General features: G+C 34.8%; 4 protein-coding genes, 1 long non-coding RNA gene and 2 pseudogenes across 6 annotated transcripts; 5 read left to right on the forward strand and 2 right to left on the reverse strand.

Moving 5' to 3' along the window:
* Positions 1-1083: 1083 nt before the first annotated feature.
* LOC106353148 (protein NLP9-like) lies at positions 1084-5592 on the forward strand. Its single transcript, XM_013792841.3, has 7 exons — positions 1084-1472; positions 1757-2691; positions 2839-2877; positions 3080-3784; positions 4161-4281; positions 4352-4711; positions 4783-5592. Exons 2-7 carry the CDS (start codon positions 1855-1857, stop codon positions 5376-5378), a joined length of 2658 nt encoding a protein of 885 aa, XP_013648295.1. The 5' UTR covers positions 1084-1472; positions 1757-1854; the 3' UTR covers positions 5379-5592.
* Positions 5593-7412: 1820 nt separating this feature from the next.
* On the forward strand, positions 7413-8370 carry LOC106353147 (54S ribosomal protein L51, mitochondrial). The gene is made up of 3 exons (XM_013792840.3): positions 7413-7571; positions 7748-7854; positions 7945-8370. The coding sequence occupies exons 1-3, from the start codon at positions 7492-7494 to the stop codon at positions 8115-8117; spliced, it is 360 nt and encodes a 119-aa protein (XP_013648294.2). The 5' UTR covers positions 7413-7491; the 3' UTR covers positions 8118-8370.
* On the reverse strand, positions 8293-12249 carry LOC106353146 (BAG-associated GRAM protein 1). The gene is made up of 18 exons (XM_013792837.3): positions 11916-12249; positions 11774-11824; positions 11568-11665; positions 11388-11463; positions 11034-11162; positions 10915-10961; positions 10697-10817; positions 10489-10605; positions 10378-10407; positions 10195-10294; positions 9857-9963; positions 9617-9763; positions 9434-9538; positions 9184-9330; positions 9013-9066; positions 8846-8909; positions 8676-8737; positions 8293-8580 (listed from the first exon to the last, which is right to left on the reverse strand). The coding sequence occupies exons 1-18, from the start codon at positions 12102-12104 to the stop codon at positions 8446-8448; spliced, it is 1779 nt and encodes a 592-aa protein (XP_013648291.1). The 5' UTR covers positions 12105-12249; the 3' UTR covers positions 8293-8445.
* On the forward strand, positions 9324-9957 carry LOC125576216. Its single transcript, XR_007314605.1, has 2 exons — positions 9324-9550; positions 9670-9957. It is a non-coding gene; the product is annotated as an uncharacterized LOC125576216 (long non-coding RNA).
* A 979-nt stretch (positions 12250-13228) lies between the features above and the next one.
* LOC106356808 lies at positions 13229-15659 on the forward strand. 2 transcript variants are annotated; one of them, XM_013796535.3, is made up of 5 exons: positions 13229-13325; positions 13747-14104; positions 14178-14500; positions 14585-15072; positions 15150-15659. In XM_013796535.3, exons 2-5 carry the CDS (start codon positions 13761-13763, stop codon positions 15426-15428), a joined length of 1434 nt encoding a protein of 477 aa, XP_013651989.1. In that variant the 5' UTR covers positions 13229-13325; positions 13747-13760; the 3' UTR covers positions 15429-15659. The 2 variants fall into 2 exon arrangements, with proteins under 2 accessions (XP_013651989.1, XP_013651988.1); XM_013796534.3 differs by having other exon boundaries at positions 13243-13325; positions 13703-14104.
* Positions 15660-16841: 1182 nt separating this feature from the next.
* Positions 16842-22613, forward strand: LOC106355614 (annotated as a pseudogene).
* Positions 22614-23590: 977 nt separating this feature from the next.
* On the reverse strand, positions 23591-23722 carry LOC125576794 (annotated as a pseudogene).
* Positions 23723-24144: the final 422 nt, after the last annotated feature.

Genomic DNA, 24144 nt, shown 5'->3' on the forward strand with positions numbered 1-24144 from the left:
AAAATATGAAAATAACATTAAAAATATATTAAAATAAATTTACCTTTAAATCAATAAGAGAATCATTCCCAAAAATGTACTTATGAAAAATTATTATACTTTTTTATTAACTAATTATTTTTTGTCTTACTTTATATTTTTCTAATTATATAATATTTAATACATTTAATTAATCCTAACAGTTTAATCGGTACTCGAGGAACTTAATTTTTAATTATTACTCGATTAACTTTGGTGAACCAAGTTTATAAATCATTTTTTGGACGCATACTAACTGGACTAAAGAATTATTATACATATATAAAATTTCAATATACTAAATATCATCATTTCTAAACATGTCTCATGATATTATTATATACTTTCAGAGCTTTTTTATGTTAAGCTTTTTTTCTCTAAATAAAAAAGCTTTCATTAATTTGAGTATTCAAATATATGTTTTGGTATTTCAAATATTTAATAATCAAAAAATATCCAAAATGGATCCTAAAACTTAAAAATACCTAAAAATATTCAAATACCCAAAATTTTATCCAAAATTTGATCTGAAAACTTAAAACTGCCAAAATATTTATCTGAATACCTGAATTATATTTTTGAAAATATGAAATTGTACCTTAAACTCGAAACTATAACCGCAAACTCTAATCTGAAATATGAAAAGATATTCGTAATACCAAAATATACTATAATACTCAAATATGAGTATACAACTAATTTATACAAGAAATTTTGGATATTTCAAATATCTGATGAGATCTCGGGTAGGACTAGACCTGAAGGCCAAATAGGTATTTTAGCCTAAATTTGCTTAATCGAACATGTAATTTTTGGTATGTTCTGATTCGAGTTTTTTTAGAGTAAAATGTTCAAACCTATGAAAAACTAGCATATATTTATTTTTTTAATTATAGTTTAAAGAATGAAAACGCGGATCAAAATCTAGTACTACTATTAAAAACAAATATATAAATAAATAGCCCTTAACTTTTTTCATAGTTCTCTAAATACTTATTTCTCTCATCTAATTATATTATTCCATGAAAATAAAATAAATATCACATACTTTTCTCATTATTACCTCATATATGAGGTGGTGGGGTCGATGAGCAAAAGCCTCGTTATTTACGGCTCAGTGAGTCACAAACACACGCCAAAAGCAGAGAACAACACAAACAAACACCATTAAAATAATAAGGAACCTCGAAGAATCTCTCCTCCATTAATGGAACCATCTCTCTCTATGCTGATGTAGTTCCCACGAGCTTCAGAGCAAGCTTGTACCGCAATTTCCTCTAACAGAAACCATATCGGCTAGTATATACAGTCCTGAGTATATATATTTTATTAAATAAGTTTTCTTCTTTTTTATATATTCCTCGGTGGCTTAAACCTTCCTCTCCCACAATACAACTCACGGCTTAACCTCTTTGAAAATCTCATACACTCTTCTATATTGCTTGAGGCTCCAGGTTCAGCTCTACAACTTACAAGTTCATTTCTTTGTTTAATGGTGTTTGTTTACTTTGAATAGCTTTGAATCCCTATCACCTCCTGAATTGTGCTGTTGCTGCTTTAAATAATGTTAGTCGACAATACAGTAGTTTAATTTTTGGATTTAAGATTTATTTATTTTCTTTTCCCTGCGGTGAAGTTTGTCTTGTTTAGTTTTGGAGATAGAGCATAACTTGTTGGGAACATAAACATTTAGTGAATCTAATCTGGTGTTTTGTGGTTTATTCCTTGTCTTCTGTAGAATACGCATGAAAAATTGAAAACTGAACCAAACTGATAAAAGATCAGTATTACCAAGAAACCAAACTTTGTCCTTGTGTCAGTCTAATCATCAAAAGAATGGATAACACTTCTCCAGATATTCCAGCAGAAGAAATGGATGGTTGGGTTAAGAATCTGATCTCTGAAGAAGACATGTTTAGCTCTTCTTCAGACCTTGTGAACTTTGAATCTTTTGCTTCTTGGTGCAACACCCCTTCCGCTTCTGATATCTTGTTCACTCAATACGGCTTAACCAACTCTCAATCCACTACGCCTACGCCTTTTGGAGGTTTCACTGCATTACCTGCAGAGCTTTCTCCTTCTTTCCATGGTTTAGAAAGGTGTTACGTTGGCGAGAAAAGACCGGTGCAGGAGATGAGCTCTCAGCTTCATTACCTATCAGGTAAAAGAAGCAAGAGTAGTGCAATAGAGTGTAGTGTTCCAAGGTCATTGAGCTACTCACTTGATGAGAAGATGCTTAAGGCGTTAAGTTTATTTATGGAGTTCTCTGGAGAGGGGATTCTGGCTCAGTTTTGGACTCCTGTTAAGTCTGGAGATCACTACATGCTTAGTACTTGTGATCAGGCTTACTTGCTTGACTCGAGGTTATCTGGATACCGTGAAGTGTCGAGAAAGTATACATTCTCTGCAGAAACAAGCCAATACTCTTCTCCAGGTCTTCCAGGGAGAGTCTTTATCTCCGGAGTTCCTGAGTGGACATCAAACGTGATGTATTACAAGACAGCTGAGTATTTAAGGATGAAGCATGCTCTAGATAACGATGTTCGTGGCTCCATTGCAATTCCTGTTCTTCAAGCATCTGGTTCATCTTGTTGTGCTGTCCTTGAACTTGTGACATGCAGGGAGAAACCAAACTTTGATTTGGAGATGGACTCTGTTTGCCGTGCTCTCCAGGTTAACTCCCCTTATCTCTCACTCTCTGTGATTCTCTTCTGTGTCTTTGCTTGTTCTTGTGGTGTTCCCTGATGTCATTATGTGTCTGATGAACATCATATCAAACAACGATGGCAGTGTGATTCATGTTTTCTTTATCTTTGTCAGGCTGTGAACTTACAAACATCAACTATTCCTCGCTGCCAGGTACATCTTCTGAACCAAGCAAACACAAATGGTTTTCATTTTTAGCTTCTATGCCTAAATCTATTAGTGTGTAAGAATATAAGCTCTCCTATCAAAACAATTAGATGAGATATGACTAAGATAAAAGGGACTTGAACCAATCCATCAATTGGTTTTAAGTTGGAAGCGGGAGAAACTTTAACATCATGTGTTTCTTTTTCAGTACGTTTCAAGCAACCAAAAAGAAGCTTTGTCTGAGATAAGAGATGTCCTTCGAGCAGTGTGCCATGCACATAGGTTGCCTCTAGCTCTAGCTTGGATCCCCTGCAGCTACTCGAAGGGAACCAACAATGAGCTGGTCAAAGTCTATGGGAAAAAATCAGATGAGAATTCTCTTCTTTGCATAGAAGAGTCTGCATGTTATGTGAATGACATGGACATGGAATGCTTTGTAAATGCATGCATGGAGCATTATCTGAGCAAAGGGCAAGGAGTTGCAGGCAAAGCATTCGTATCAAACAAACCGTCTTTCTCATCCGATGTAAAGACATTTGATATCAGCGAGTACCCTCTTGTTCAGCATGCTAGAAAGTTTGGTCTTAATGCTGCAGTTGCTACCAAACTAAGGAGCACGTTCACTGGGGACAGTGACTATATACTCGAGTTTTTCTTACCTGTAAACATGAAGGGAAGCTCAGAACAACAACTTTTGCTAGACAGTCTCTCTGGTACGATGCAGAGAATATGTCGGACTCTGAGAACTGTTTCAGATGAAGTTGGACTTTGGAGTGGAGACAGAATGTTAAATCTTACACAAACTACTGTTACAGAAGGAAGCTTTCAGACAACATTGCTTGATACAGATCTCAACTATACTAGAAGTGTCTTCTCGAGTGATATAGCAGGTTCTCATGGAACTCTTCAACAGGTATAATATGTGTCTGATTCGTTTGCTCTACATTTGATAATGGCAGGTAGATCTCAACTGTTGTTTTCTCTCTTACATATTGTTGATTTTAGAAATCAGTTAAATCTTTGTGCACCAGTAAAAAGTCATATCCGTTACCAGTATGCCTTTTATGATTAAGAAAATAACTTTGTTAGATAGGAATGTTTTTCTAAAGGAAAAAAGAATATCGGGTGTTCAAACTGTATAAATACGGGTCTAAAGAATTGTAAATATTTATTCACATGATCAATATGCAAAATCGGGTATTTATCCCAATGTGTTTCTCTCTTAAATTTCTTTGCTTTTTCAAGGTAAATTTGTGTTTTTTTACAACATATAAACACATATTTTGTAGGAAACTAGCGGAGCTAGAAGACCAGAGAGGAAGAAAAGCAGCACAGAGAAGAATGTGAGCTTAAACGTTCTCCAACAGTACTTCTCTGGGAGCTTAAAGGATGCTGCAAAGAGTCTTGGTGGTAAGAATAAGTGTTCATTGCTTCTTTCCCTTACTAACTTTTCAGTTGCTGACATGGATGCTTTCTTTAGTTTGTCCGACTACACTCAAACGGATATGCAGACAACACGGAATCATGAGGTGGCCATCTCGCAAGATTAACAAAGTGAATAGGTCATTGAAGAAAATACAGACAGTGCTGGACTCTGTCCAAGGTGTAGAAGGAGGACTGAAGTTTGACTCAGCGACAGGCGAGTTCATAGCAGTTGGCTCTCTTGTTCAAGAGTTTGATACTCAAAAGAGTCTACCATGTCATCATGACGATGCATTTTTAAAGAGACAGTGTGACATGGATGAAGATGTGTCTTTAGAGCTTTTGAAAGTCAAGTCTCATGATGGTGGGAAGGTTAAGTTGGAGGATAGTGTTGAAACAAATGAAGCAAGACCTGCAGGTAAGTGAACCTATTTGGATAAGCTATTAGAATTGGTGAAGAGTCTAATAAGCTATTTTTAATGTTCTCAGGATCTTTGATGGAGCCATGGGTAAGCAAACAGTCTGGCTTGAACTATAGTGATGATTTTGATATAGGGACAAGGAGTGCAGATGTAAAGAAAGATAAAGACCTTGGTGTCCGTAGGTGCCTGAGCTCTCTAGCACTTGCTGAACCAAACCCATCTATCTCAAGTAGCATGTCAGATTCATCAAATGGTTCAGGAGCAGTTCTTGTTAGAAGTTCATCTACTTCCATGGAACAAGATCATAACCAAACATTCAGAACTCATAACAGTAGCAGCGAGAGTGGATCATTACTGACTGTTAAAGCAACTTATAGAGACGACACTATACGTTTCAAGCTTGATCCATTTGTGGTTGGGTGTTCTCAGCTATACAAAGAGGTTGGTAAGCGTTTCAAGCTGCAAGAGGGCGCATTTCAGTTGAAATACTTGGATGATGATGAAGAATGGGTGATGTTGGTGACAGATTCTGATCTTCAAGAATGTTTAGAGATACTAAACGGTATGAGAAAACATACGGTGAAGTTTTTGGTCCGTGATATACCTGGTGCTGCAATGGGAAGTTCAGGAGGTAGTAACGGGTACCTCGGAACAGGTTCCTAGCATCTGTGTTAGAACCACATAGTATCATATATAGAAACACATTATATCTATGTTTGGTCTGACATGTAGAAAGACGAAAGATATGTGTAGTGGAGTTGAAAGAATGTATATAATCATAGAAAGACAGATATAAGATTGCATTTTGGCTTCAAAATAAGTTGTAGAAGTAGATCTTGAATGAATATATTGGCTTGTCTTTGGCGTTCCTGTACCATACTTTGCATAACTAGCAGACATCGTATGAAAGTGTATTCCCTATCCTTCTTCTCTGAACTGAAACCGTTAAGGTTGAAAGCAAGCAAATCAGATGATTTTTTTATATAATATAAATGAATCAACCAAATTTAAATATATAAAATATTTTTTTTATAAATTAATAAACACGAAAAATTAATAGAATTTTTTATTCTGAATTAAAGATTTTAAATTATAATACAACTCGATATTTAGTAAGATAAAAATTTTAGAATTACTTTATGAAAATATATATGCTCTCATTAATATTATTGTATATAAAGAATCTAAACATAAAAACATTGAATTTTTTATTTTCATGAAATCGTCTTTACTCTCGTAACGTTGCTCTACCGCAAGGTTTAGCAACGACATCTCCAACCTTAAAACCTTTGGATTACCTTTATTTCCGTTCATCGACAAGTTTTGATATCTCTTTTTGGGAGGTAGCGTCAGGTGAATCTTCGTCTTGTGTTAAAGACTCACCGTATGAGCTGAAGTTATCATTTTTAGATGACGCACCGTCCGAATCTTCGAACATATCAAATCGGCTTTCAAATTCATCATCTTCTTCGTTTTCTTCACCTACTTCATCTTCTCCGCCTATTTTGGATTTTTCTCCTTCCACTTTACTTGAAGAGTCATTCTCATTGTCTTCGCGCTCCTCCTCTAAACTGCAACCATGGTAACTCCCACTGTAGTTTTTGTCTCTGGATTTAACTTCTGAAACTTCTGCTTCTGAACTAAAACTAAAAAATGTTTTACTCGTCTCTCTTGCTCTTTCATTCTGATTCATTTCATCATCCTTATTCTCTGTAATCTCCACACAGAGATGTAACTTTTCGATTTTCTTTAGGCTTAGAAAACATTACAATTTTTGAGTATTGGAGACGTAAACTGGTGGAGTGTCGTGCGCTATTGTTTTCAAAATTTTATTCGAGAACATATTGCTAAGCTGAATCTGATGCCTCAATTCATTCAATCCGTAATCATCGAGTATATACTTTGTGAATTCTTCATGTATTGTTTTCTCATCTAAATGCAGAACTCTACACCATGTACTGTCGACATTAAATACATATCTGTTTTTCTTAATCCAGTTACCAGAAACAATAATTACCGGATCCATAAGATCTCTAAGAAAGATGAAGAATAAGATAAAGAAGATAGATAGATAAAGAAGACGAAGAAGAAGATAAACAGAAAGACAAACCGGGTTGTAATGTTTGTTAGTAGTGACATGACGAATAACATGGAAAATTGATTAGTCAGCCACCAAACGAATAAATAACCCAGCCTAGATAAATCAGCCTAGATAAATCAGCCCTCATGTATAATGTAAGTCAGCCGAAACGTGAATACTATTTCGGTAATTAAACATTTTCTAAAAAATCAGCCGTAATTATCATGAAAAACAATAAGTCAGCCGCATCAACATATAAATCAGTTGCATCGTCAAAAATAATGACATTTTTGTAAATACGGTTTTTCTGATAACATAAAAAAAATGCACATTTGGTATTAAAAAAATCTCAATAATAGAAAAATGATTTGTATAGTTTTCGTTAGTTGTTCTAAAATAAGTAATGTTCGAGTAAACTTCCCAAAAAAAAAAATTAAAGAACTTTTTGACTCTAGGACTAGCCATTAGTAGCAACAACAAAAAAAAAAACTCAAATACAAAAGTCAAAATTATGAGACAAATAGTTACAATCATGCCACATGTGTTTTTAAGCCTAATACAAGCCCATTAGGATGTAAAAAGACTAATAATATAAGCCCATCTTCATTTAGTCAGAAAAGTCACGTGCACCTATCACGTGATTTTCTTTTTTGCTTAGGTAGGGTTTGTGTAAGGGTCTCTGACGAGAGAATTGAGATGGCGCTTAGAGGAGTATGGCAGCTCCAAAAGCTCGTAGTGAGCTACTGTAATTGGGGAGGTAGCAGTAGAGGCATAAGGTACCACCACCTATTCTTTATCATCTATGTATCTATACGAATCTGGAGTTTGAACAACATTTCATGTTTATAAGTTTATTGTCTCTCTTTGATGTATCCAATGTAATGAAATCGTTACCATTTCATAGTTAGGAACTAGTACTGAACATGTTCCTTGTTGTTAAATTAATATACAGAGCCTTTATGGAATCAGAGTTGCCTGCGCTGATAGAGAAAAATCCGCAGCTCGAAGTGGCAACCGAGCTTTCAAGGGGGCAACATCCTTATCTCAAGGGCATATACAGTATGTAGTCTCTAACCTTTTCTTGCTTGTTATAATGTACATGTAATGTAAGGGTGGTTCAGCGATTTTATATACGGGTTTGTTGTATAGGGAATAGAAATGAGAGGGTGGTGTGTGTGAAGAACATGGATCCTGAACAAGTGGCTTTGAATGCAACGAGGCTTAGGAACTCACTTGGTAGGAAAGTGGTGAAGCTGAGGACTAGACATGTGACCAAGCACCCCAGTGTTCAAGGCACTTGGACAACCGCTGTCAAGTTCTGACAACTTTGGTTGTTGCAAGTATCAGTCCTGAGTCGTTTCTACTTCTACTTGGACAAAGATTCAGCTTCAGTTGTTTGAGTTCTGTCTGTCTTAATAAGATTTCAGGAGGGTTTATGGTAAAATTCATTTTGCTGATCAGTTGTAGTAGTACTTGGTATTTTAGTATCTTACCAACTACAGAGAGGACTCAAACTTTTCATTTCTTTGTTATTTGTCACTAGTACAAGAAATCAGACAAGCCCCTTTCGTAATACGAGAACATATACATGTAAAAAGAACTTAGTAGACTGGAGGATGGAGACTGAGAAGCTGTTTTAATTTTGGTAAATTAGGAGCTTATGTCTTCTGGTATTGAAGGTAGCGAGGTAGAGTTGTTGTCTATATCCCCCCGGCTGGTTGAGGATGAGTGTGACTTGAGATACGACGATGCCACTTCTAGCATCACTTCCACTTCTTTCTTGTACTGTGTTTCAAGTATCAAAAACCAAATGCATCATAATAGGCCTATTATAGAGGGAATCTTAAGCTTAGTCGATCGGAATAAGGACATAAACTAACCTCATCAATTGCTCCTGCTTTAATCTTCGATTGCATCAAGCACCATTTCTTGAAATGTACACCTGTACATGAATACAGGAGATCATTTCATACATTGTGCCATTGTAAGTTTTTTACTCTGACTAGTGAACACACTTTGGAACAAGTGGAAACCTTGGAAGGATACTTACCAACTCTTATATCTATTACAGAGGAAGTCTCCTCTTTTGCTTCCAATCGCCATCGGCAATGGACCTGATACAGACAATGATTAAGAAGCATGCCAAGCTGAAATGAATGATGGGTTGCAAAGAGAATGATGAACTCAGAACCAGATTTTACTCATAGATCAATGTACCTCAAAGTAAGAACCAAAAGGAACATCATGTGGCTGTTGCACAGTTTCAAAAACCTGGAAGAATGGAAGATATAAGTATTATGATCAGATCGATATCAATTTTTTTCGTTTGTAGAATGATTCTGAACAACATTATCAATTACTACCTTCCAAGGGAAAGTTCATTCTTACCAGCATTTTCTTATCTGGTGACAGAACAACATGCTGCCATTCCGTCACAGCAGTGTCTGGTGGACACATAGGACTATTACAAATGGATCTGAACTTAATCTCTCTAACTTGACCATCATATTCTTCAGCAGTATGCCAAGGCTCTATCTGAAAGATCACAAAGTTCCAGATAAGTTTAATCTAAAGAGCACAGCTATTAGAAGCCTATGTATGAAAGCTAATGTTCTAAGATAGTAATACCAAAACTTACATTAAGATTCTTATCCTTCCGTGCAGATCTGTACTCATTAGTATAAGTGGAATCATCAGCCAACAAAAGGTTCAGGAACTGCTCAGGTGTGCCTGGGAAAACATCCTGCATACAAGAGTATGATGTCCTAAACTTCCAGAAAACAACTATAGATAGCATTAACAAGAAGAAACAAATGCTTACATTATAAATGCCGACAAGGACTTCTTCCTTGACAAATGCCTGAAACTTTACAGGTACAGCTGCAGTATCTTCAGGAGCTTTCACTTGTACTTTACCACCTCCTCTCACAGAGCTACTATGAGCACGCAAGGCAGACTCTGCTCTCTCCTATAGAGTAACAAGCCAACAAAAGAAGTTAAGTTTTCAGGCAATCACATCAAAGCTTAAATGCTTTATTAGCCAGCCAAATAGGAGAGATACCTTCTTTTCAACTTCTAACATTGCATGATAATTATTAACTGCACGCTGCAGTGCTTTTTGTGTGTGGTTCCTGTTCCAAAACGATGCAAATTTATACCTCACTCTACCTGAAATAAAGAAGGTATTCCATAGAGACATAAACATGACAAAGCACCAGTACAGATAAAATTTCCAAAAACTAAACTTTGGTCCTACAGGTAAAAAAGGCTATGCCAGAAACCAAATGTGAAAATATTCTGAACTAACATTAAAAAAAATGTTTGCTGAAGATGTAGAAAGACATGAAGTTTGATCTAATCACAAAACTTAAAATCCAGTAATAAAAATAAATCTCTAACCATCAGGAGTCCCAAGAGGGGGAACACCATGTCCACCAGCGCCCATCCGTAGTATGATTGTTATAGCTGGGTTTATCAATGCATGTTGACTTCTACGAATCTATAATAAACATTTATGCATCACTGGCCCAATTATCAGTTTAAATAAATAGAAATTCTGAGTGGTCAAGAAAATAATACTACCTCATCTATATCTCCCAGAGGTACAACTACCTGCAAAATGAGAAGCAGAGGAAGTTTTAACAATTTTCATAGAATTTAGAATGTAGTTATTAAACTAATAGAAGCACTAACCTTCATTTGCTTAGAGAAAACATTGGAGTGAAAACATATGTGCCACGCAGAAACATATATTCGGCCATGGTACAAGAATGACCTTTCCAGAGCACATGAGTAGCTGTGCTCAACAACCTAAGTAAAATTGCAGGGAACATGGTCAGAGTAATGAACACATATGAGATACTACAGTAATACAGTAAGTAGTTAGTAGTGACTAGCTTACCTCATCAGGGAGGAGATCAAATATCGTCTGCAGAGGCCCTGGCTTTTGATGTACAATTGTCGGGCCTTGCTGATCCAACGAGACCCTTCTTCTACAGGCTCCAGCATATCCAGTTATAGCCCTACCAATGAAAATCCATTTGGTAAACACAACACAACCTCTTCTAAATATGTTCTGCTCTACTCTCTAAACAAGATAAACCAAGTAGAGCGGACTACCTAGAAGCATTCACCGGTAGTTTGATCGCATTAATGTTAAGGCACACCTGACAAACAACAGTGGATTAGCCTCTAAAAACACTAGAAAACATGCAAACCGGAACTAGGAATATACATACCTGTCCAGATGGGCTATCTAATGAGTGCCACACTGGACCCGTCTGGCCTTCACGTTCGACGCTAATAGTAACAGAGCCAAGGACAGTACTTTTCCAAATGATATCCCAGTCATGAATTGTTACATTGATCTGACATAACAAAAACATACGGTACATGTTAGAAAACGTATCTGGTAAACATAAAAAGGTATCTACAAGATAAGTTCTTTTCAGTATTCTTTACCAATTCATATGTAAGCAAAAAAATTTCGTCCTACAATATATATTAGACCTTATGCCTAGGCTCCTTCACATTAGAATTCTAAACAAGCCAACTAAGTCCTAAAGCATCTTAAAGTTGTGAAAGATGATAACCTTAACAGGAAGCTCATCTGTAGGAAAATTGAACTCTTCACCCCACATTGGATTCCTGGATCCAGGGACCATAGAACTGACAAACCAAAGTGTAAGCACTCATTAATATACGTTCTTTCGTTATTTACTTAGTTATAACATCTAAAACAATTGAAAAAAGAAAAGGCTTTTTTTCATTACCTAAATCGTTTTTCTGATCCACAATTAACAATAGCATAAGGATCTGATGTTCCATTTAAATTTGCACCAATGAGATTCTTAGCAGCCAGTAGTTCCACCTGGCAAAAAAAAGCCAAAACAAAATGAAATGTTAGTATCCGACATTAATCTTCAAAGTCTTCAGACAAGCTGATGAAAAAACATAAGAACCAGTTTAAGACACTAACCTTGATTATGTATGGAGCATTTGTCTGAGTGTCTCCTCTCAACTGTCCTATCTACACACAATAAAAAATAAATTGCACAAACTGCAAGTCATAAACTTGTTATTACTACTAAAGAAACGTGTCAATTTACAAAATCAAAAACCTTGTCTTTGTCAAAGATGGCGTCACCACCTGAATCCCGATCAAACCCAACACCACCGTTAGCTTCTTCATCTCCGTCGACTTTGTAAGCGAACAGCCAATAAGAAACGATCAAGAAAGCGGAAGCGGCCACCGCAACCTCAATCTCCCACGTAGAAGGTACCAGAAACTCCACTCCCGAAGGAACCATCTCGATTTTGATAGAGTAAGATGATAAAAATACGAAATTCACCGGCGATCAACGAGGTCTAGTGATTCATTTTTTCCGACAAATGGAATCAACAGAGAAGAAATGACTTTTGGAGAAGAAAGAAACTGAGAAGTTTAGGAGTTAAGGAGAGGGAGTTTACAGGAATGCCCTTGGAACTGTAGACAGTTATGGTTTTATAACTCGAAGACTGAGGGGAATAGAGGGTTAGTTTTGGAATTTGTGTTGAACAGCAGTTAGAACACCGAGTGAAGACTTTTAAACTGAAAAAATGAAAAACGTGTACATTTTCTTCCTTTCATTTTTAGTCTTTCTTTTGAAAATTTTCTTCTTTGAAAAAAACCCACAAAATTATTATTATTACATTTCATTTGGAAAGTTCTCATTATAGATTATTAATTTACATGAAAATAAATCCATCGTTAGAGATGAAATCATATCAAAATAATATATAGCCTAATCAAGTTGAGCAAACCTAAACAACATAACTAATGATGTTAAGTTTGGTTTAACAAAGGATTTAAACCCTCTAAATATTTTGAATCGAAAAAAACTTTTAACTAATAATCTTTTTTTTTTATAATTCTCAACTTGTAAATTGCTAATGTCAATCATTTTTATACAATACCATTAGTCAAACCGAACTATTTGATTAGTCTTTACTTTTGAATCAGATATCAGCCCATCAACTGAATACTGAATATTAAAATATGGTTAAGACTTTATTGGATGTTTTTTAACATCTCTTACTTGAAACAAAGTAGCAAACTGGATTAAACTATCCAACAAAATAAAACAAGCAAAGAAAGTGTAGAATCTATTTAGATAATTTAATTAAAAACCTATTTATAGAAATATATTTCTTATCTCTGCACATCTCATCAACAATTAGAAAATGGATGCATGATGCAATAACTTTGATTTCTAGAATCTAGTTAACCGGATAACAATCTATAAACTAATTAATTAACTCGGTTCGGTTTTACAACAAGTGGTAGTTAATCGAAGAGGCAGCAAATGAAAGTAAGCCACGTGGGAAACATAGAGAGACAGATAGAGAGGGAAGGACCACGTTTAGGTTTTTTAATTGAGGTGTAGTATAAATCGGTTTGATCAGTTAGACGTTTTTGTAAGTGCCTTCACAACATTCCTTCTTCTTCTTCTTTCACTCTCTTCTCGCCGCAAACCTCCACTACTAACTAGGTAATCTCCCACCTCTTCTTAATCCTCACTGTTGTATCTAAACTATACGTTTTGATTCTTAGTTTGGTTGCAAAGGTCTTGACCTTTTGTTCTTCTTCTTGTTGTTGCCTTGTGAGCTCCAGCTTCGTTATTAGCTATGGACTTTAGCTTTTATTGTTTCCTTTGTTTATTTTAGTAATGGTTTAGAGCTTCTTTGAGCATAATTGTGAATGTTTATATGATTAGCTGTAAGGAAACCGTTAAGATTCAGGAAAATTTGCTCAGTAGTCTAAAATAAGATGTTATCACTGCTTGATTAATCTATTTTCTATCTGAATGTTTATATGATTAGGTGCAAGTTGTAGCATAAGTATATACTCTCGGTTTTTCATTGCCAGGTAACTTCATTGAGGAACATCAACCAGGGAATTTTAACTTGTAGGTTCCGATGTGTAAATGACTGTGGCTAAACCACATATGGAGCTCAACCAAGAAAGTCAACAGATAAATGTAGAGCAGAGTCTTGGAGGAAGACATGAAGAATGTGTCCTTACCAGTGCTAATACAGGTGAGGAACTGGATGTTGATATAGTTGAATCTGATGAAAACAACATAGCCACCACGGATGAAGAAGATCCAAACGCTACTGAATATTCAAGCTCGTTCTCCGACACTGCATCTGAGGATGCTGACATGTTGTGTAATGGACTGGCCGAAGATGCTGAGGTGGAATCTCATTATTGGGATGAAACTGACTTAGGACCTGCTTATGATTCCTTTAGCAGCATTTTTCATTATAGGTGTGTGTTTCTGCTGCTCCATTGTTTCTTGTTTTATCTCTCTTTGTGTCTCTTATATTGTGTTTCTTTGTAGGAAGAAAAGGCTGACAAATCACTGGAAGAGCTTTATAAGGCCATTGATGTGGAGATCCAAGTGGGTTGAGCTAAAGATTAGGGAGATAGAGTCTCGTGCATTAGAATACCCAAAGGAGCTTGAATCATTGGATCAAGAAAAGCTTGGAGCTAATATTGATCCATCTGTGTTGGAAACGTATGGCAAGGGAATCAAGTCATTACCGTTTTCTAATCCCTCTTACAGAAAAAGAGCAGCAAAGAGGAGAAGAAAGCGTAAGAAGGTTGAGAGCACAGATGATATAGCTTCATATATGTCTCATCATAACCTCTTTTCTTATGTCGGTAAGGGACTATAACATAACAACTCATAATGTCTATCTTGCTTTGAGCATATCATTCAATATATTGTTGTGGTTATTGTTGCAGACACAAAGAAATTGAGCTCAGATGGAATGTCAGTGGCTGATGACTTTGCTGTTAAGGATACACGGATTGAGTCAAAGGACCGGGTGGCTTTAGATGAAGATGACTCACTTTTCGACCACCGAGATGGAGATAGTGTCTTGGAAAAGGTTCTCTGGAAGATAGAGCTGGTACATTCACAGGTTCATAGGTTGAAAACTCAAGTTGATCTTGTGATGTCTAAGAACGCAGCAAGATTCTCTTCTTCAGAGAATCTGAGCCTTCTTGCTGCAAGTTCTGCGCCTAGCCCCACGGTTTCTGCTGGAGTTTACAACTCTTCTCACCTCATGCAAGACTACGTTCTTGGAGATTTAATGTTCTCATCTGAAGGAGTGGTTTCAAGCTACGGAGATGCGTTTCATATCCCTGACATAATCGAAAGTACTGTTGGTCTATTCGCAGATGCAGATGTTACATTACACCATCCTCAAGTTGGAGACTCTTGTGAAGATGTAAGTTTGTTATTTTGCTTTTGTTATTATAGTTGAGAACATCTTCTTTTATGTTGTCTGATTCGGCTAACTTGCAGATTTTGGATAATATATTTATTCGAAATGGAGTGGCTGAAGAAATGAATGCTGATTTGATGGAAACTAGTAGCCAAGAAGAAGGTGAGAAGCCTGAGGAAGGAGCAGGAACCAGTGTGCTACCATTGCAGCAACTTCAAGAAACAGAACAAGATTCGGTTCTAAGATCATGTTTGGCTTCTGAGATGCTTGTTGTTCCTAGGAACAAAAGGACAAGAGGTGGAGAACGTAAAGCGAGTTCTTGGTGTAAGAAACATCTCAGCGATCCTGAAAGCCAGTGATTGCTAAAAGAAAAAACTCAGTAAGCTTGATTCTACTGAGCCACAGCGACTATTCTGAAGATTCTTTACTTGTCTTTTTTCCTCCGCTTCCCTACTTTCAGATTGTGTGTTTGCAGCATCATTAACTTTGTTTTTTCATATCATTATCTTCTTTTCTGTTCTGTGATGTTGATGAAAAAGTTAGACAGAAGACACAAAATATGTATAATTAAGCTTTAGATTGTAGCCTGATTACAAGTTATTCGAATTCAGCCTGGTTCTGAAAACATATGAAGGTTTATGCTTTCTAATTCTTATATGTAGAATGAAGTATATTTGATGCTTCCTTTCTTTCAGATTGTGTAAAGCAAGTGAAAGAACAATAGTATTTAAATTCTTTTAAATGTTTTAAATATTTAATATACTTTCAATTGAAAATAATATTAACGTTCACTGTTTGTGGTTTGTCTGTTTAATAAGAAGATTTTTATTTTTAGTTAATGTAATTATTTGTCACTGTAATTTTGTTCTACTTTTATAAAATTACAGTTGACGTCTAATATATAAATCATGAATTATATTTCTCTCTTATACATTTGTTTTTAATCCACTGATATTTTTCTGAAAATTTGTTTGAATGCCAATAGTTGTATATCATTTTTCAAAAATACTGTCAATCAAATACTTAACGTTTGGGTTTATGCTTAATGATTATAATTTGTGGTTTCGTATTTAGGGGATAAATTGGGTTTATAAACTTCTATAAATAATTCTTCTACTATTATTTTGGATCAAGTAACATTCATTCACTCAACGCTCTTTTAAATAGGAAAAAATTAACTTTTAAAATATATTATTATAATTAAGTTTAATATTTTACTAAAATATGTTGAAACACAAATTGAAGATAGTCATTTTTAGTTTATTTTCACAAAAAATAGCTTTAAAGAGGAAAATGACCAAAATAAGTTTTATTAAAGGGTAAAAATATTTTTACCCAATAGTTAACTAATCTAGATTTAGAGTTTAGAGTTAAGGGGTAGAGTTTTGATGATAAGATTTCAAATTTTTTAAATAAAAATAAAAATAGCTATTTTGGTCATTTTTTTTAAAGCTATTTTGTGACAAATTTTTTAAAATGCCTATTTGAGAGAATCACCATTTTTAATTTATCTATAACTTATTAAAATGATAAATTACATATCTTATTTATTTTAAACTTGTTTATATGTATGTTTAAATTTCAACAAATAAATATTAATTAAATAATGCAAGATTTGCATAAATTTTAAACCATCACCAAAAGAGAAAAACTAATTATAAATATATATGTATAATATATTATTATAATCAAATTATTATATTTTTGTCAAATATGTTAAAATAGAATTTTAGTTTGAAGATTAAAAGTGAAAATATGATTTTCACATTACTATGCATGAGTTTTACATAAGACAAATTAATCGGATATCAAACATTTTCTCATCAACAAACCTCACAACATCTTTCTCCATCAACTTCTTCTTCCCTGAGCATAACCACCAAGGCTCACACGGTATGGCTTGTTGGAACTATTTTTTGAACATTATGAATAATGTATTCATATGTCAAAAAAAGAAGTTTTATTTGAATGAGAAATGGAGGTCTAATGTGTGTGATTTGAAAAACTTGTATAAAGAAGCAAATACACACATTGGATATTTGAACTTGGATTTGGGTTTTTTGATTTGTTAATTGGACTTCATGTTCATTGACTTAATCTTATAAACCAAATATATGTTGATCTTTTATATTGATAAAATATAAAAAAGAAATCCATTTTAAAGTATATTATTTTGTTTGAATTGGTCAAAACAATAATAATTTTATTCTTTAATTTCTTGGTCAAAATGTGGAATAAATTCACATAATAATGACAAGAATTAAAAACTCCATTAGTGCACTATGGAGGTTTCATTTTTGTGTTGAAAAAATGAAACTTGTGCTTCTCATTATATTTCTATATAAAGGCTTGTGAGCCATTTAGAAAACACACACATTCATACAATCAAGAACATTTCTCCCACTCAGAATAGTTATGCTAGTATTTTTTATTCTTTTGAGTCTGAGAGTACATCACAGAAATAGGTTCGATAGATTCTGTTTTTCGGTGATGGTAAACAGAAACAATGCTGCAGTTGTATCTTGGGAATCTGAGCGCCATAAAACCGTCACACTACGGGGCGTTTAAAGATTTAAGGAAAGAGATTAACTATCTCGACTCTGCAATTCTTCTTTATTTTTATATTTTGGTATTGAAATTTTAGTTTATGTTCTTATTTTTCTTTACAAATATCAGTTGTCCTATGGTAGTAAAATAAGGTTCCTACACTCTTAAACCTTTAAATATTGTTTATGCTTTTGCACTAACAATACTGATATTTGTTAAAAGTTATTGTTTTTTTTTAAGAACAGGTTAATCGACGGTCTCGAAACAAAATCTGGATTTGTGTTTTCTTCAACCAGCTTTTGAGATTGTGTAAAGCTTGTGTTCTTGAGCTAACATTATTTTTTGCAGGATCGGTTGAATTATTTAAAATAATTCTCCTGCACTTACGTGTTTCGGTTGTGATTTGCATGATTTATTGGTTATTAGTTTTATTCCTGTTCAGTCAATAGCAGTGATCGATCTTGTTTTCAGCACTAATGATAGTAACACTGGTTTAAGTTTTATGAAACTAGTCAACAGGTGCTGATCGTGGGTTCTAGCAATCGAACGGGAAGATAAATTGCAGGTTGTGGTGTTTGATTATTGATTATATTAAATTGCAAAATTTGATGATTTAAAAAAAAATTATGTCAGTTTTTTATCATTTTCAATATGTTTTTTGAAAAGAAAAAAGAGAAAAAAAAAACTGATGTAGATTTTATATCCAACCGTTACAAATTGCAAAGGAAAAAGGTTTATTGCTTTTGGTCAAAGATATGTTTTAACTATTGATATTTAATTAGTAAAACAATATGTGGAATAAAACGTTTTTTCTGGATTACTTATTGTGGAGTTGTTGTTTAAACTTTATTAGTCATATGTTTGGTATTGAGTAGTATATTAATCTGGGTTTGGTTTCTAGTGAACAAACCCATATGACAATATAGCTAAACCAAAGTGATTAATAAAATCTCGATTTTTAAGAGATCGAATGATATATATATGGAAATGGATTTAGTGAGTCGACGCCCCAAATTAAGTTTGGGAGAGGTCTGCCACATATAAATCATTTGCCATAGGAAATAAAATGTTTGTTGATATTGGTCATAAACATTTATATTTCATCAATGCTTAAATGCAAGTTACAAGAAGATTGACCATGCAAAAACAATGATAATTTTCAGACCAATATGATTGAAACTGACATGTGTATTGTAGTTTATAAAGTCAATATGGTTGAAAATAATCATATATAATGGTGGTTTTGATGACACAAATAATATCTTGTGTATATTTGTTAAAAAAGCAAAATATGTGTTTGGAAAAGATCCAAAACATACAAGTTAGATTTATAAATCAACTTGAGAGAACTATGAAAATAGTTGTATGTAAAATGTGAATTTCTAAGAATGAAACACATTTTTTCAAGAAAATTGTAATAATTTTTGAAATTGCTTTTAATTCATTTAAATCTAAAGGAGTTGTAGATTAATTTTCTAAACTCTTAAGAGATGTTAAATGTAATTATGCATGTTTTGAGCTATCTCAAGAAATGTGGGGGAAGCTTTGCTTACCATATAAAGTCGTTGGCAAGAGGTCATATGAACTTAGTGATAGTTATCACAATATAATTTTTTTATTAAAAAAAAAAAAAAACAAGCTAGTGTCATACACTGAGTTTTGTGTATAATGGTTAATTGTATCTTGAATAAAAGATGACAAAAATCATTAGACAATTGATCTCCACTAATCTCAAGAGATTATGTTCACTATGGTGACAACCTAGGATCCTTTAATTAAAGGTGTGTCATGAGATCAAATTGTTATATCATCAAAAGGAATGGGTCGCCTGTGAATTAAGATGAGGTTTCGCGGTAACTCTACCTAACTGACTGGAGATCCCAAGAAATAGGTTCAAGGAGACAACTAAGTGAAACTAAGTCTGTCCAAAGCACTGTAAGACTTCGGTCTATACCCAGTTCCTATGATGATTAAACAGTGCTACATGTAAAGAATACAGGATAAGCATTAGCTTTTAATGATTTGTGTCCATAGCTTTGAGATATGAATGGAGTAGTACATGATACTCCTCTAAACAAAGTTAATGGCAAATCACCTTGTGAGTGTGAAATGGGGCCGTTTCTAGGAGAATGAAGGAAAGGCTATATTCTCCAAGTTCACTCATGATTAACCAAGACTGTTCACGGCCAAAATGAACACAATAGAGAACCTAGTTCTGTGAGAGAATGAAGCTGTGTTATGGCTATTGTCTAGGTTTACACCAAAGCCCGGGAGGTTCAAGACATCATGGCCACCTCCTGGCCGAGTAAATCCGATAGCTATTAACAATGACTGGTTCAAGGCTGAAAAATTGCTACCAACTCATCATGCAGTGGATTTTTCGTTTGTACTCTCAAAAGTCCTTAGTTAGGTCTTGTCGAGTCTTGTCTAGGAAGTTGAGTCTTGTCTAGAAAGTCTGTCGAGTCGTCTAGTGTCTAGAGTCATTTCTATTCATGTGGGGGATTGTTGGAACTATTTTTTGAACATTATGAATAATGTATTCATATGTCAAAAAAAAAAGTTTTATTTGAATGAGAAATGGAGGTCTAATGTGTGTGATTTGAAAAACTTGTATAAAGAAGCAAATACACACATTGGATATTTGAACTTGGATTTGGGTTTTTTGATTTGTTAATTGGACTTCATGTTCATTGACTTAATCTTATAAACCAAATATATGTTGATCTTTTATATTGATAAAATATAAAAAAGAAATCCATTTTAAAGTATATTATTTTGTTTGAATTGGTCAAAACAATAATAATTTTATTCTTTAATTTCTTGGTCAAAATGTGGAATAAATTCACATAATAATGACAAGAATTAAAAACTCCATTAGTGCACTATGGAGGTTTCATTTTTGTGTTGAAAAAATGAAACTTGTGCTTCTCATTATATTTCTATATAAAGGCTTGTGAGCCATTTAGAAAACACACACATTCATACAATCAAGAACATTTCTCCCACTCAGAATAGTTATGCTAGTATTTTTTATTCTTTTGAGTCTGAGAGTACATCACAGAAATAGGTTCGATAGATTCTGTTTTTCGGTGATGGTAAACAGAAACAATGCTGCAGTTGTATCTTGGGAATCTGAGCGCCATAAAACCGTCACACTACGGGGCGTTTAAAGATTTAAGGAAAGAGATTAACTATCTCGACTCTGCAATTCTTCTTTATTTTTATATTTTGGTATTGAAATTTTAGTTTATGTTCTTATTTTTCTTTACAAATATCAGTTGTCCTATGGTAGTAAAATAAGGTTCCTACATGGCTTTCGTTATCTCTCCCACAAGAGGCCTCCCCGGAGCTTCCTCTGATCAATACTTAGGTATATTCAACGAAACAACCAACGGTAAAAGCTCTAACAACGTGATAGCTATCGAGTTAGATATACATATAAAGACCAAGAGTTTGGTGATATTGATGATAATCATGTTGGGATTAACATCAATGATATGAGATCTGTTGTCTCTGCTTCTGCTGGTTACTATGATGATGAAGATGGACAGTGTAAGAATCTTTCTTTGATTAGTAGAAATGTAATGAGGCTTTCTATAGTTTATAGTCAGCCTGATCAACAGCTTAATGTTACTCTCTTCCCTTCTGAGATCTCTGTTCCACCTCGAAAACCGCTTTTGTCTTTAAAGCAAGATCTCTCTCCGTACTTGCTTGAGGAGATATATCTTGGATTCACTGCTTCTACTGGTTCAGTTGGTGCAAGTCATTACATGATGGGTTGGTTTATTGATGGTGATATCAGTTATCCAAGATTGGAGTTTGGTAAGCAACCAAACCTTCCTCCATATCCGAAGAAAGCATCTCATAAAATAAGAACGGTTTTAGCAATCTGCTTAACTGTGTCCATAATCGCTGCGTTTATCCCCTTGTGGATTGGTTTCGTCTTTTACTTGAGGCACAAGAAAGTTAAAGAGGTTCTTGAGGAATGGGAGATACAATATGGACCTCATAGAAGCTTTTCAATGCCACAAAGGGTTTCAAGGAGAAACAACTTCTTGGAAGAGGAGGTTTTGGTCAAGTCTATAAAGGAACACTTCCGGGTTCTGATGCAGAGATTGCTGTGAAACGGACTTCCCATGATTCAAGACAAGGGATGAGAGAGTTTCGAGCCGAGATATCGACCATTGGTCGGCTCAGACATCCAAATCTAGTCAGGCTTTTGGGGTATTGTAGGCATAAAGAACATCTCTACTTGGTTTATGACTTTATGCCAAATGGTAGCCTTGACAAGTACCTATACAGTAACAGTGAGAATCAAGAACGGCTTGCTTGGGAGACACGTTTCAAGATTATAAAAGATATTGCATCTGCTTTACTATATCTGCATCAAGAATGGGTACAGGTCATTCTTCATAGAGATATTAAACCGGCTAATATACTAATCGACCATGAGATGAATGCACGGCTAGGAGATTTAGGATTGGCGAAGATGTATGATCAGGGTTTTGATCCGCAGACATCTAAAGTAGCGGGAACGTTCGGGTATATAGCACCTGAGCTGCTAAGAACAGGGAGAGCAACTACAAGCACTGATGTTTACGCGTTTGGGCTGGTTATGCTTGAAGTGGTGTGTGGTAGAAGGTTGATTGAGAGACGTGCAGTGGAGAATGAAGAAGTTCTTGTGGATTGGATACTAGAGCTTTGGGAGAAAGGAGAAGACATTCTTGATGCGGCTGGAGAAAGCATACGTCAGGAACATAACAGGGGACAAGTTGAGCTTGTTTTGAAGTTAGGTGTGCTATGTTCACATCAAGCTGATTAGACCAGGGATGAGTACTGTTATGCAGTTTTTGAATGGCGTTTCACAGCTTCCGGATAATCTTCTTGATGTCACGAGGGATGAGAAGTTGAGAGGATTGCCTGAGACTTCGATGGAAATGCTACTTGGTTTGAATTCATCCACGTTTACACACTCTTTAGTCTCACATGGATGCTGATTATTGAAATTTGCCAAATAAAGTTGATTCTTTGAATACTAAAAAAATGAGATTTATGCACAATTACATTAGTAGATTGCTTTGGTGCAGCAACAAAGAGCCCATTGTATTATGTTTCTGGAGGTAGGCACATTACCTAGACCACACAGTCTCCTCTCCTAAGCTTGCGATCTTTCTGTTTATCTAATTTCATATGCAAACAATTTGATATCGATGGGTTATACATTAACTATTTAGCTTAATTCGCCAAGTATCAAAATATTTGATGAGCCCAAGCATATGATTTATGAGAAGAACTAAAATTCCTTTCAGTTTTTTTTTTTTTTGATTTATATTAGAAAGAAGAAAATTCATTTTTAGTTGGATCCATAACAAATAAGTGTGGCTCAACCAAGCGCTCGTAGTTTGGTAGTAAAGGAGGCACAGCTGTACTGCCCGCCACCCGGGTTCGAGTCTTGGCCACAACGGATTTAACATCCCTTCCGTTGGGGCGCTGGACTCCTTTCGGGGGATAGTTGAGAATGTGGCTGCCCAGATACCAGAGTTATCAAAAAAAAAAAAAAAAAAAGTGTGGCTCAATCTTGAATGTGTCCTCACTGTATGAAGCTGTTATTGTCCCAGATATAGGGTCACATCTAGAGGTAGTTCTATAGATCCATGGTCAATAACACATATTAAAGAATTGACTGGGTCAGTAATAATGATTGACGATAGAACATAACAGCTTTTGGGATTTATTTGTTTAAATACGACTTGGCTCAATCATAGACGGTCTTGTCTGTAAGAAGCTGTTATTGTCCCATATAACTTAGCTTAGGTTCCAAGAAAATGCACATACAGTACAACGATCAAATCTAAAAGTCCTTCTATAGATCCCGGCTCAATATCTGGCAAGTGTGGAAAAACATATTTCTAAGAAGTTGATAAAGATTAACACCTATAAAAAAAAAGAGTTTGGAATTGATAAAAAGTTAATAAATGTAGCGACTTGTTCGAGGCCACGATCAGTATAAGGAGAACTTGATAGGCACGGAGAATCGCTAATTGTTATTGCCAACCTTCAAGGCAACTCACGCCATTTTTTTTTTTATATTTTGACGTCATTGCTCTGCAAATTGGCTTTATTTTTCTTTAAAAAGCTTTAACCAAAAAAATCTTCGAAAGTAAACAAGAAAAGCTAACAAACTTAGTAGACGTTGAAAATGACACTAATACTTAAAGCTCCAACTTGGAGATGATTCTGATTGTCAAGCCCTTCGATGACTTTATATAGAAGAAACAGAGGCGGCTGCGGAGACCAGGAAAACCCTAATGTGTTCAAATAAAAGGGTTTAGTTCACCAATAGTCCAATGAGCCTAATATTGATACAAAATGGACCAGGGCCTCTTGAGAAAAATGCTATGAAATTTTCTGAGTAAATCAAACAGGACATCCGTCATTCAAAATTCCAATTTACTCGTATAATTGTCGCTTGTAAAATCGTCTATGTAATATTTCTCATCGTTATAGTATCATAATTAATCAAACGTT

Source organism: Brassica napus, chromosome A7, assembly GCF_020379485.1.
Source record: "Brassica napus cultivar Da-Ae chromosome A7, Da-Ae, whole genome shotgun sequence".
NCBI lineage: Eukaryota > Viridiplantae > Streptophyta > Magnoliopsida > Brassicales > Brassicaceae > Brassica > Brassica napus.

Excerpts from the sequence above, each read along its gene's own strand:
- LOC106353148 (XM_013792841.3), top strand. The coding sequence starts at position 1,855 with ATGGATAACACTTCTCCAGATATTCCAGCAGAAGAAATGGATGGTTGG. Across the intron at positions 4,282-4,351 it reads TGCTGCAAAGAGTCTTGGTG|TTTGTCCGACTACACTCAAA; the intron begins GTAAGAATAAGT and ends TGCTTTCTTTAG. Across the intron at positions 4,712-4,782 it reads AAATGAAGCAAGACCTGCAG|GATCTTTGATGGAGCCATGG; the intron begins GTAAGTGAACCT and ends TAATGTTCTCAG.
- LOC106353147 (XM_013792840.3), top strand. The coding sequence starts at position 7,492 with ATGGCGCTTAGAGGAGTATGGCAGCTCCAAAAGCTCGTAGTGAGCTAC. Across the intron at positions 7,572-7,747 it reads GGTAGCAGTAGAGGCATAAG|AGCCTTTATGGAATCAGAGT; the intron begins GTACCACCACCT and ends ATTAATATACAG. Across the intron at positions 7,855-7,944 it reads TTATCTCAAGGGCATATACA|GGAATAGAAATGAGAGGGTG; the intron begins GTATGTAGTCTC and ends TTTGTTGTATAG.
- LOC106353146 (XM_013792837.3), bottom strand. The coding sequence starts at position 12,104 with ATGGTTCCTTCGGGAGTGGAGTTTCTGGTACCTTCTACGTGGGAGATT. Across the intron at positions 11,825-11,915 it reads CCATCTTTGACAAAGACAAG|ATAGGACAGTTGAGAGGAGA; the intron begins GTTTTTGATTTT and ends TATTGTGTGTAG. Across the intron at positions 10,295-10,377 it reads CTCTGGGAGATATAGATGAG|ATTCGTAGAAGTCAACATGC; the intron begins GTAGTATTATTT and ends TGTTTATTATAG.
- LOC106356808 (XM_013796535.3), top strand. The coding sequence starts at position 13,761 with ATGACTGTGGCTAAACCACATATGGAGCTCAACCAAGAAAGTCAACAG. Across the intron at positions 14,501-14,584 it reads TAACCTCTTTTCTTATGTCG|ACACAAAGAAATTGAGCTCA; the intron begins GTAAGGGACTAT and ends TTATTGTTGCAG. Across the intron at positions 15,073-15,149 it reads TTGGAGACTCTTGTGAAGAT|ATTTTGGATAATATATTTAT; the intron begins GTAAGTTTGTTA and ends GCTAACTTGCAG.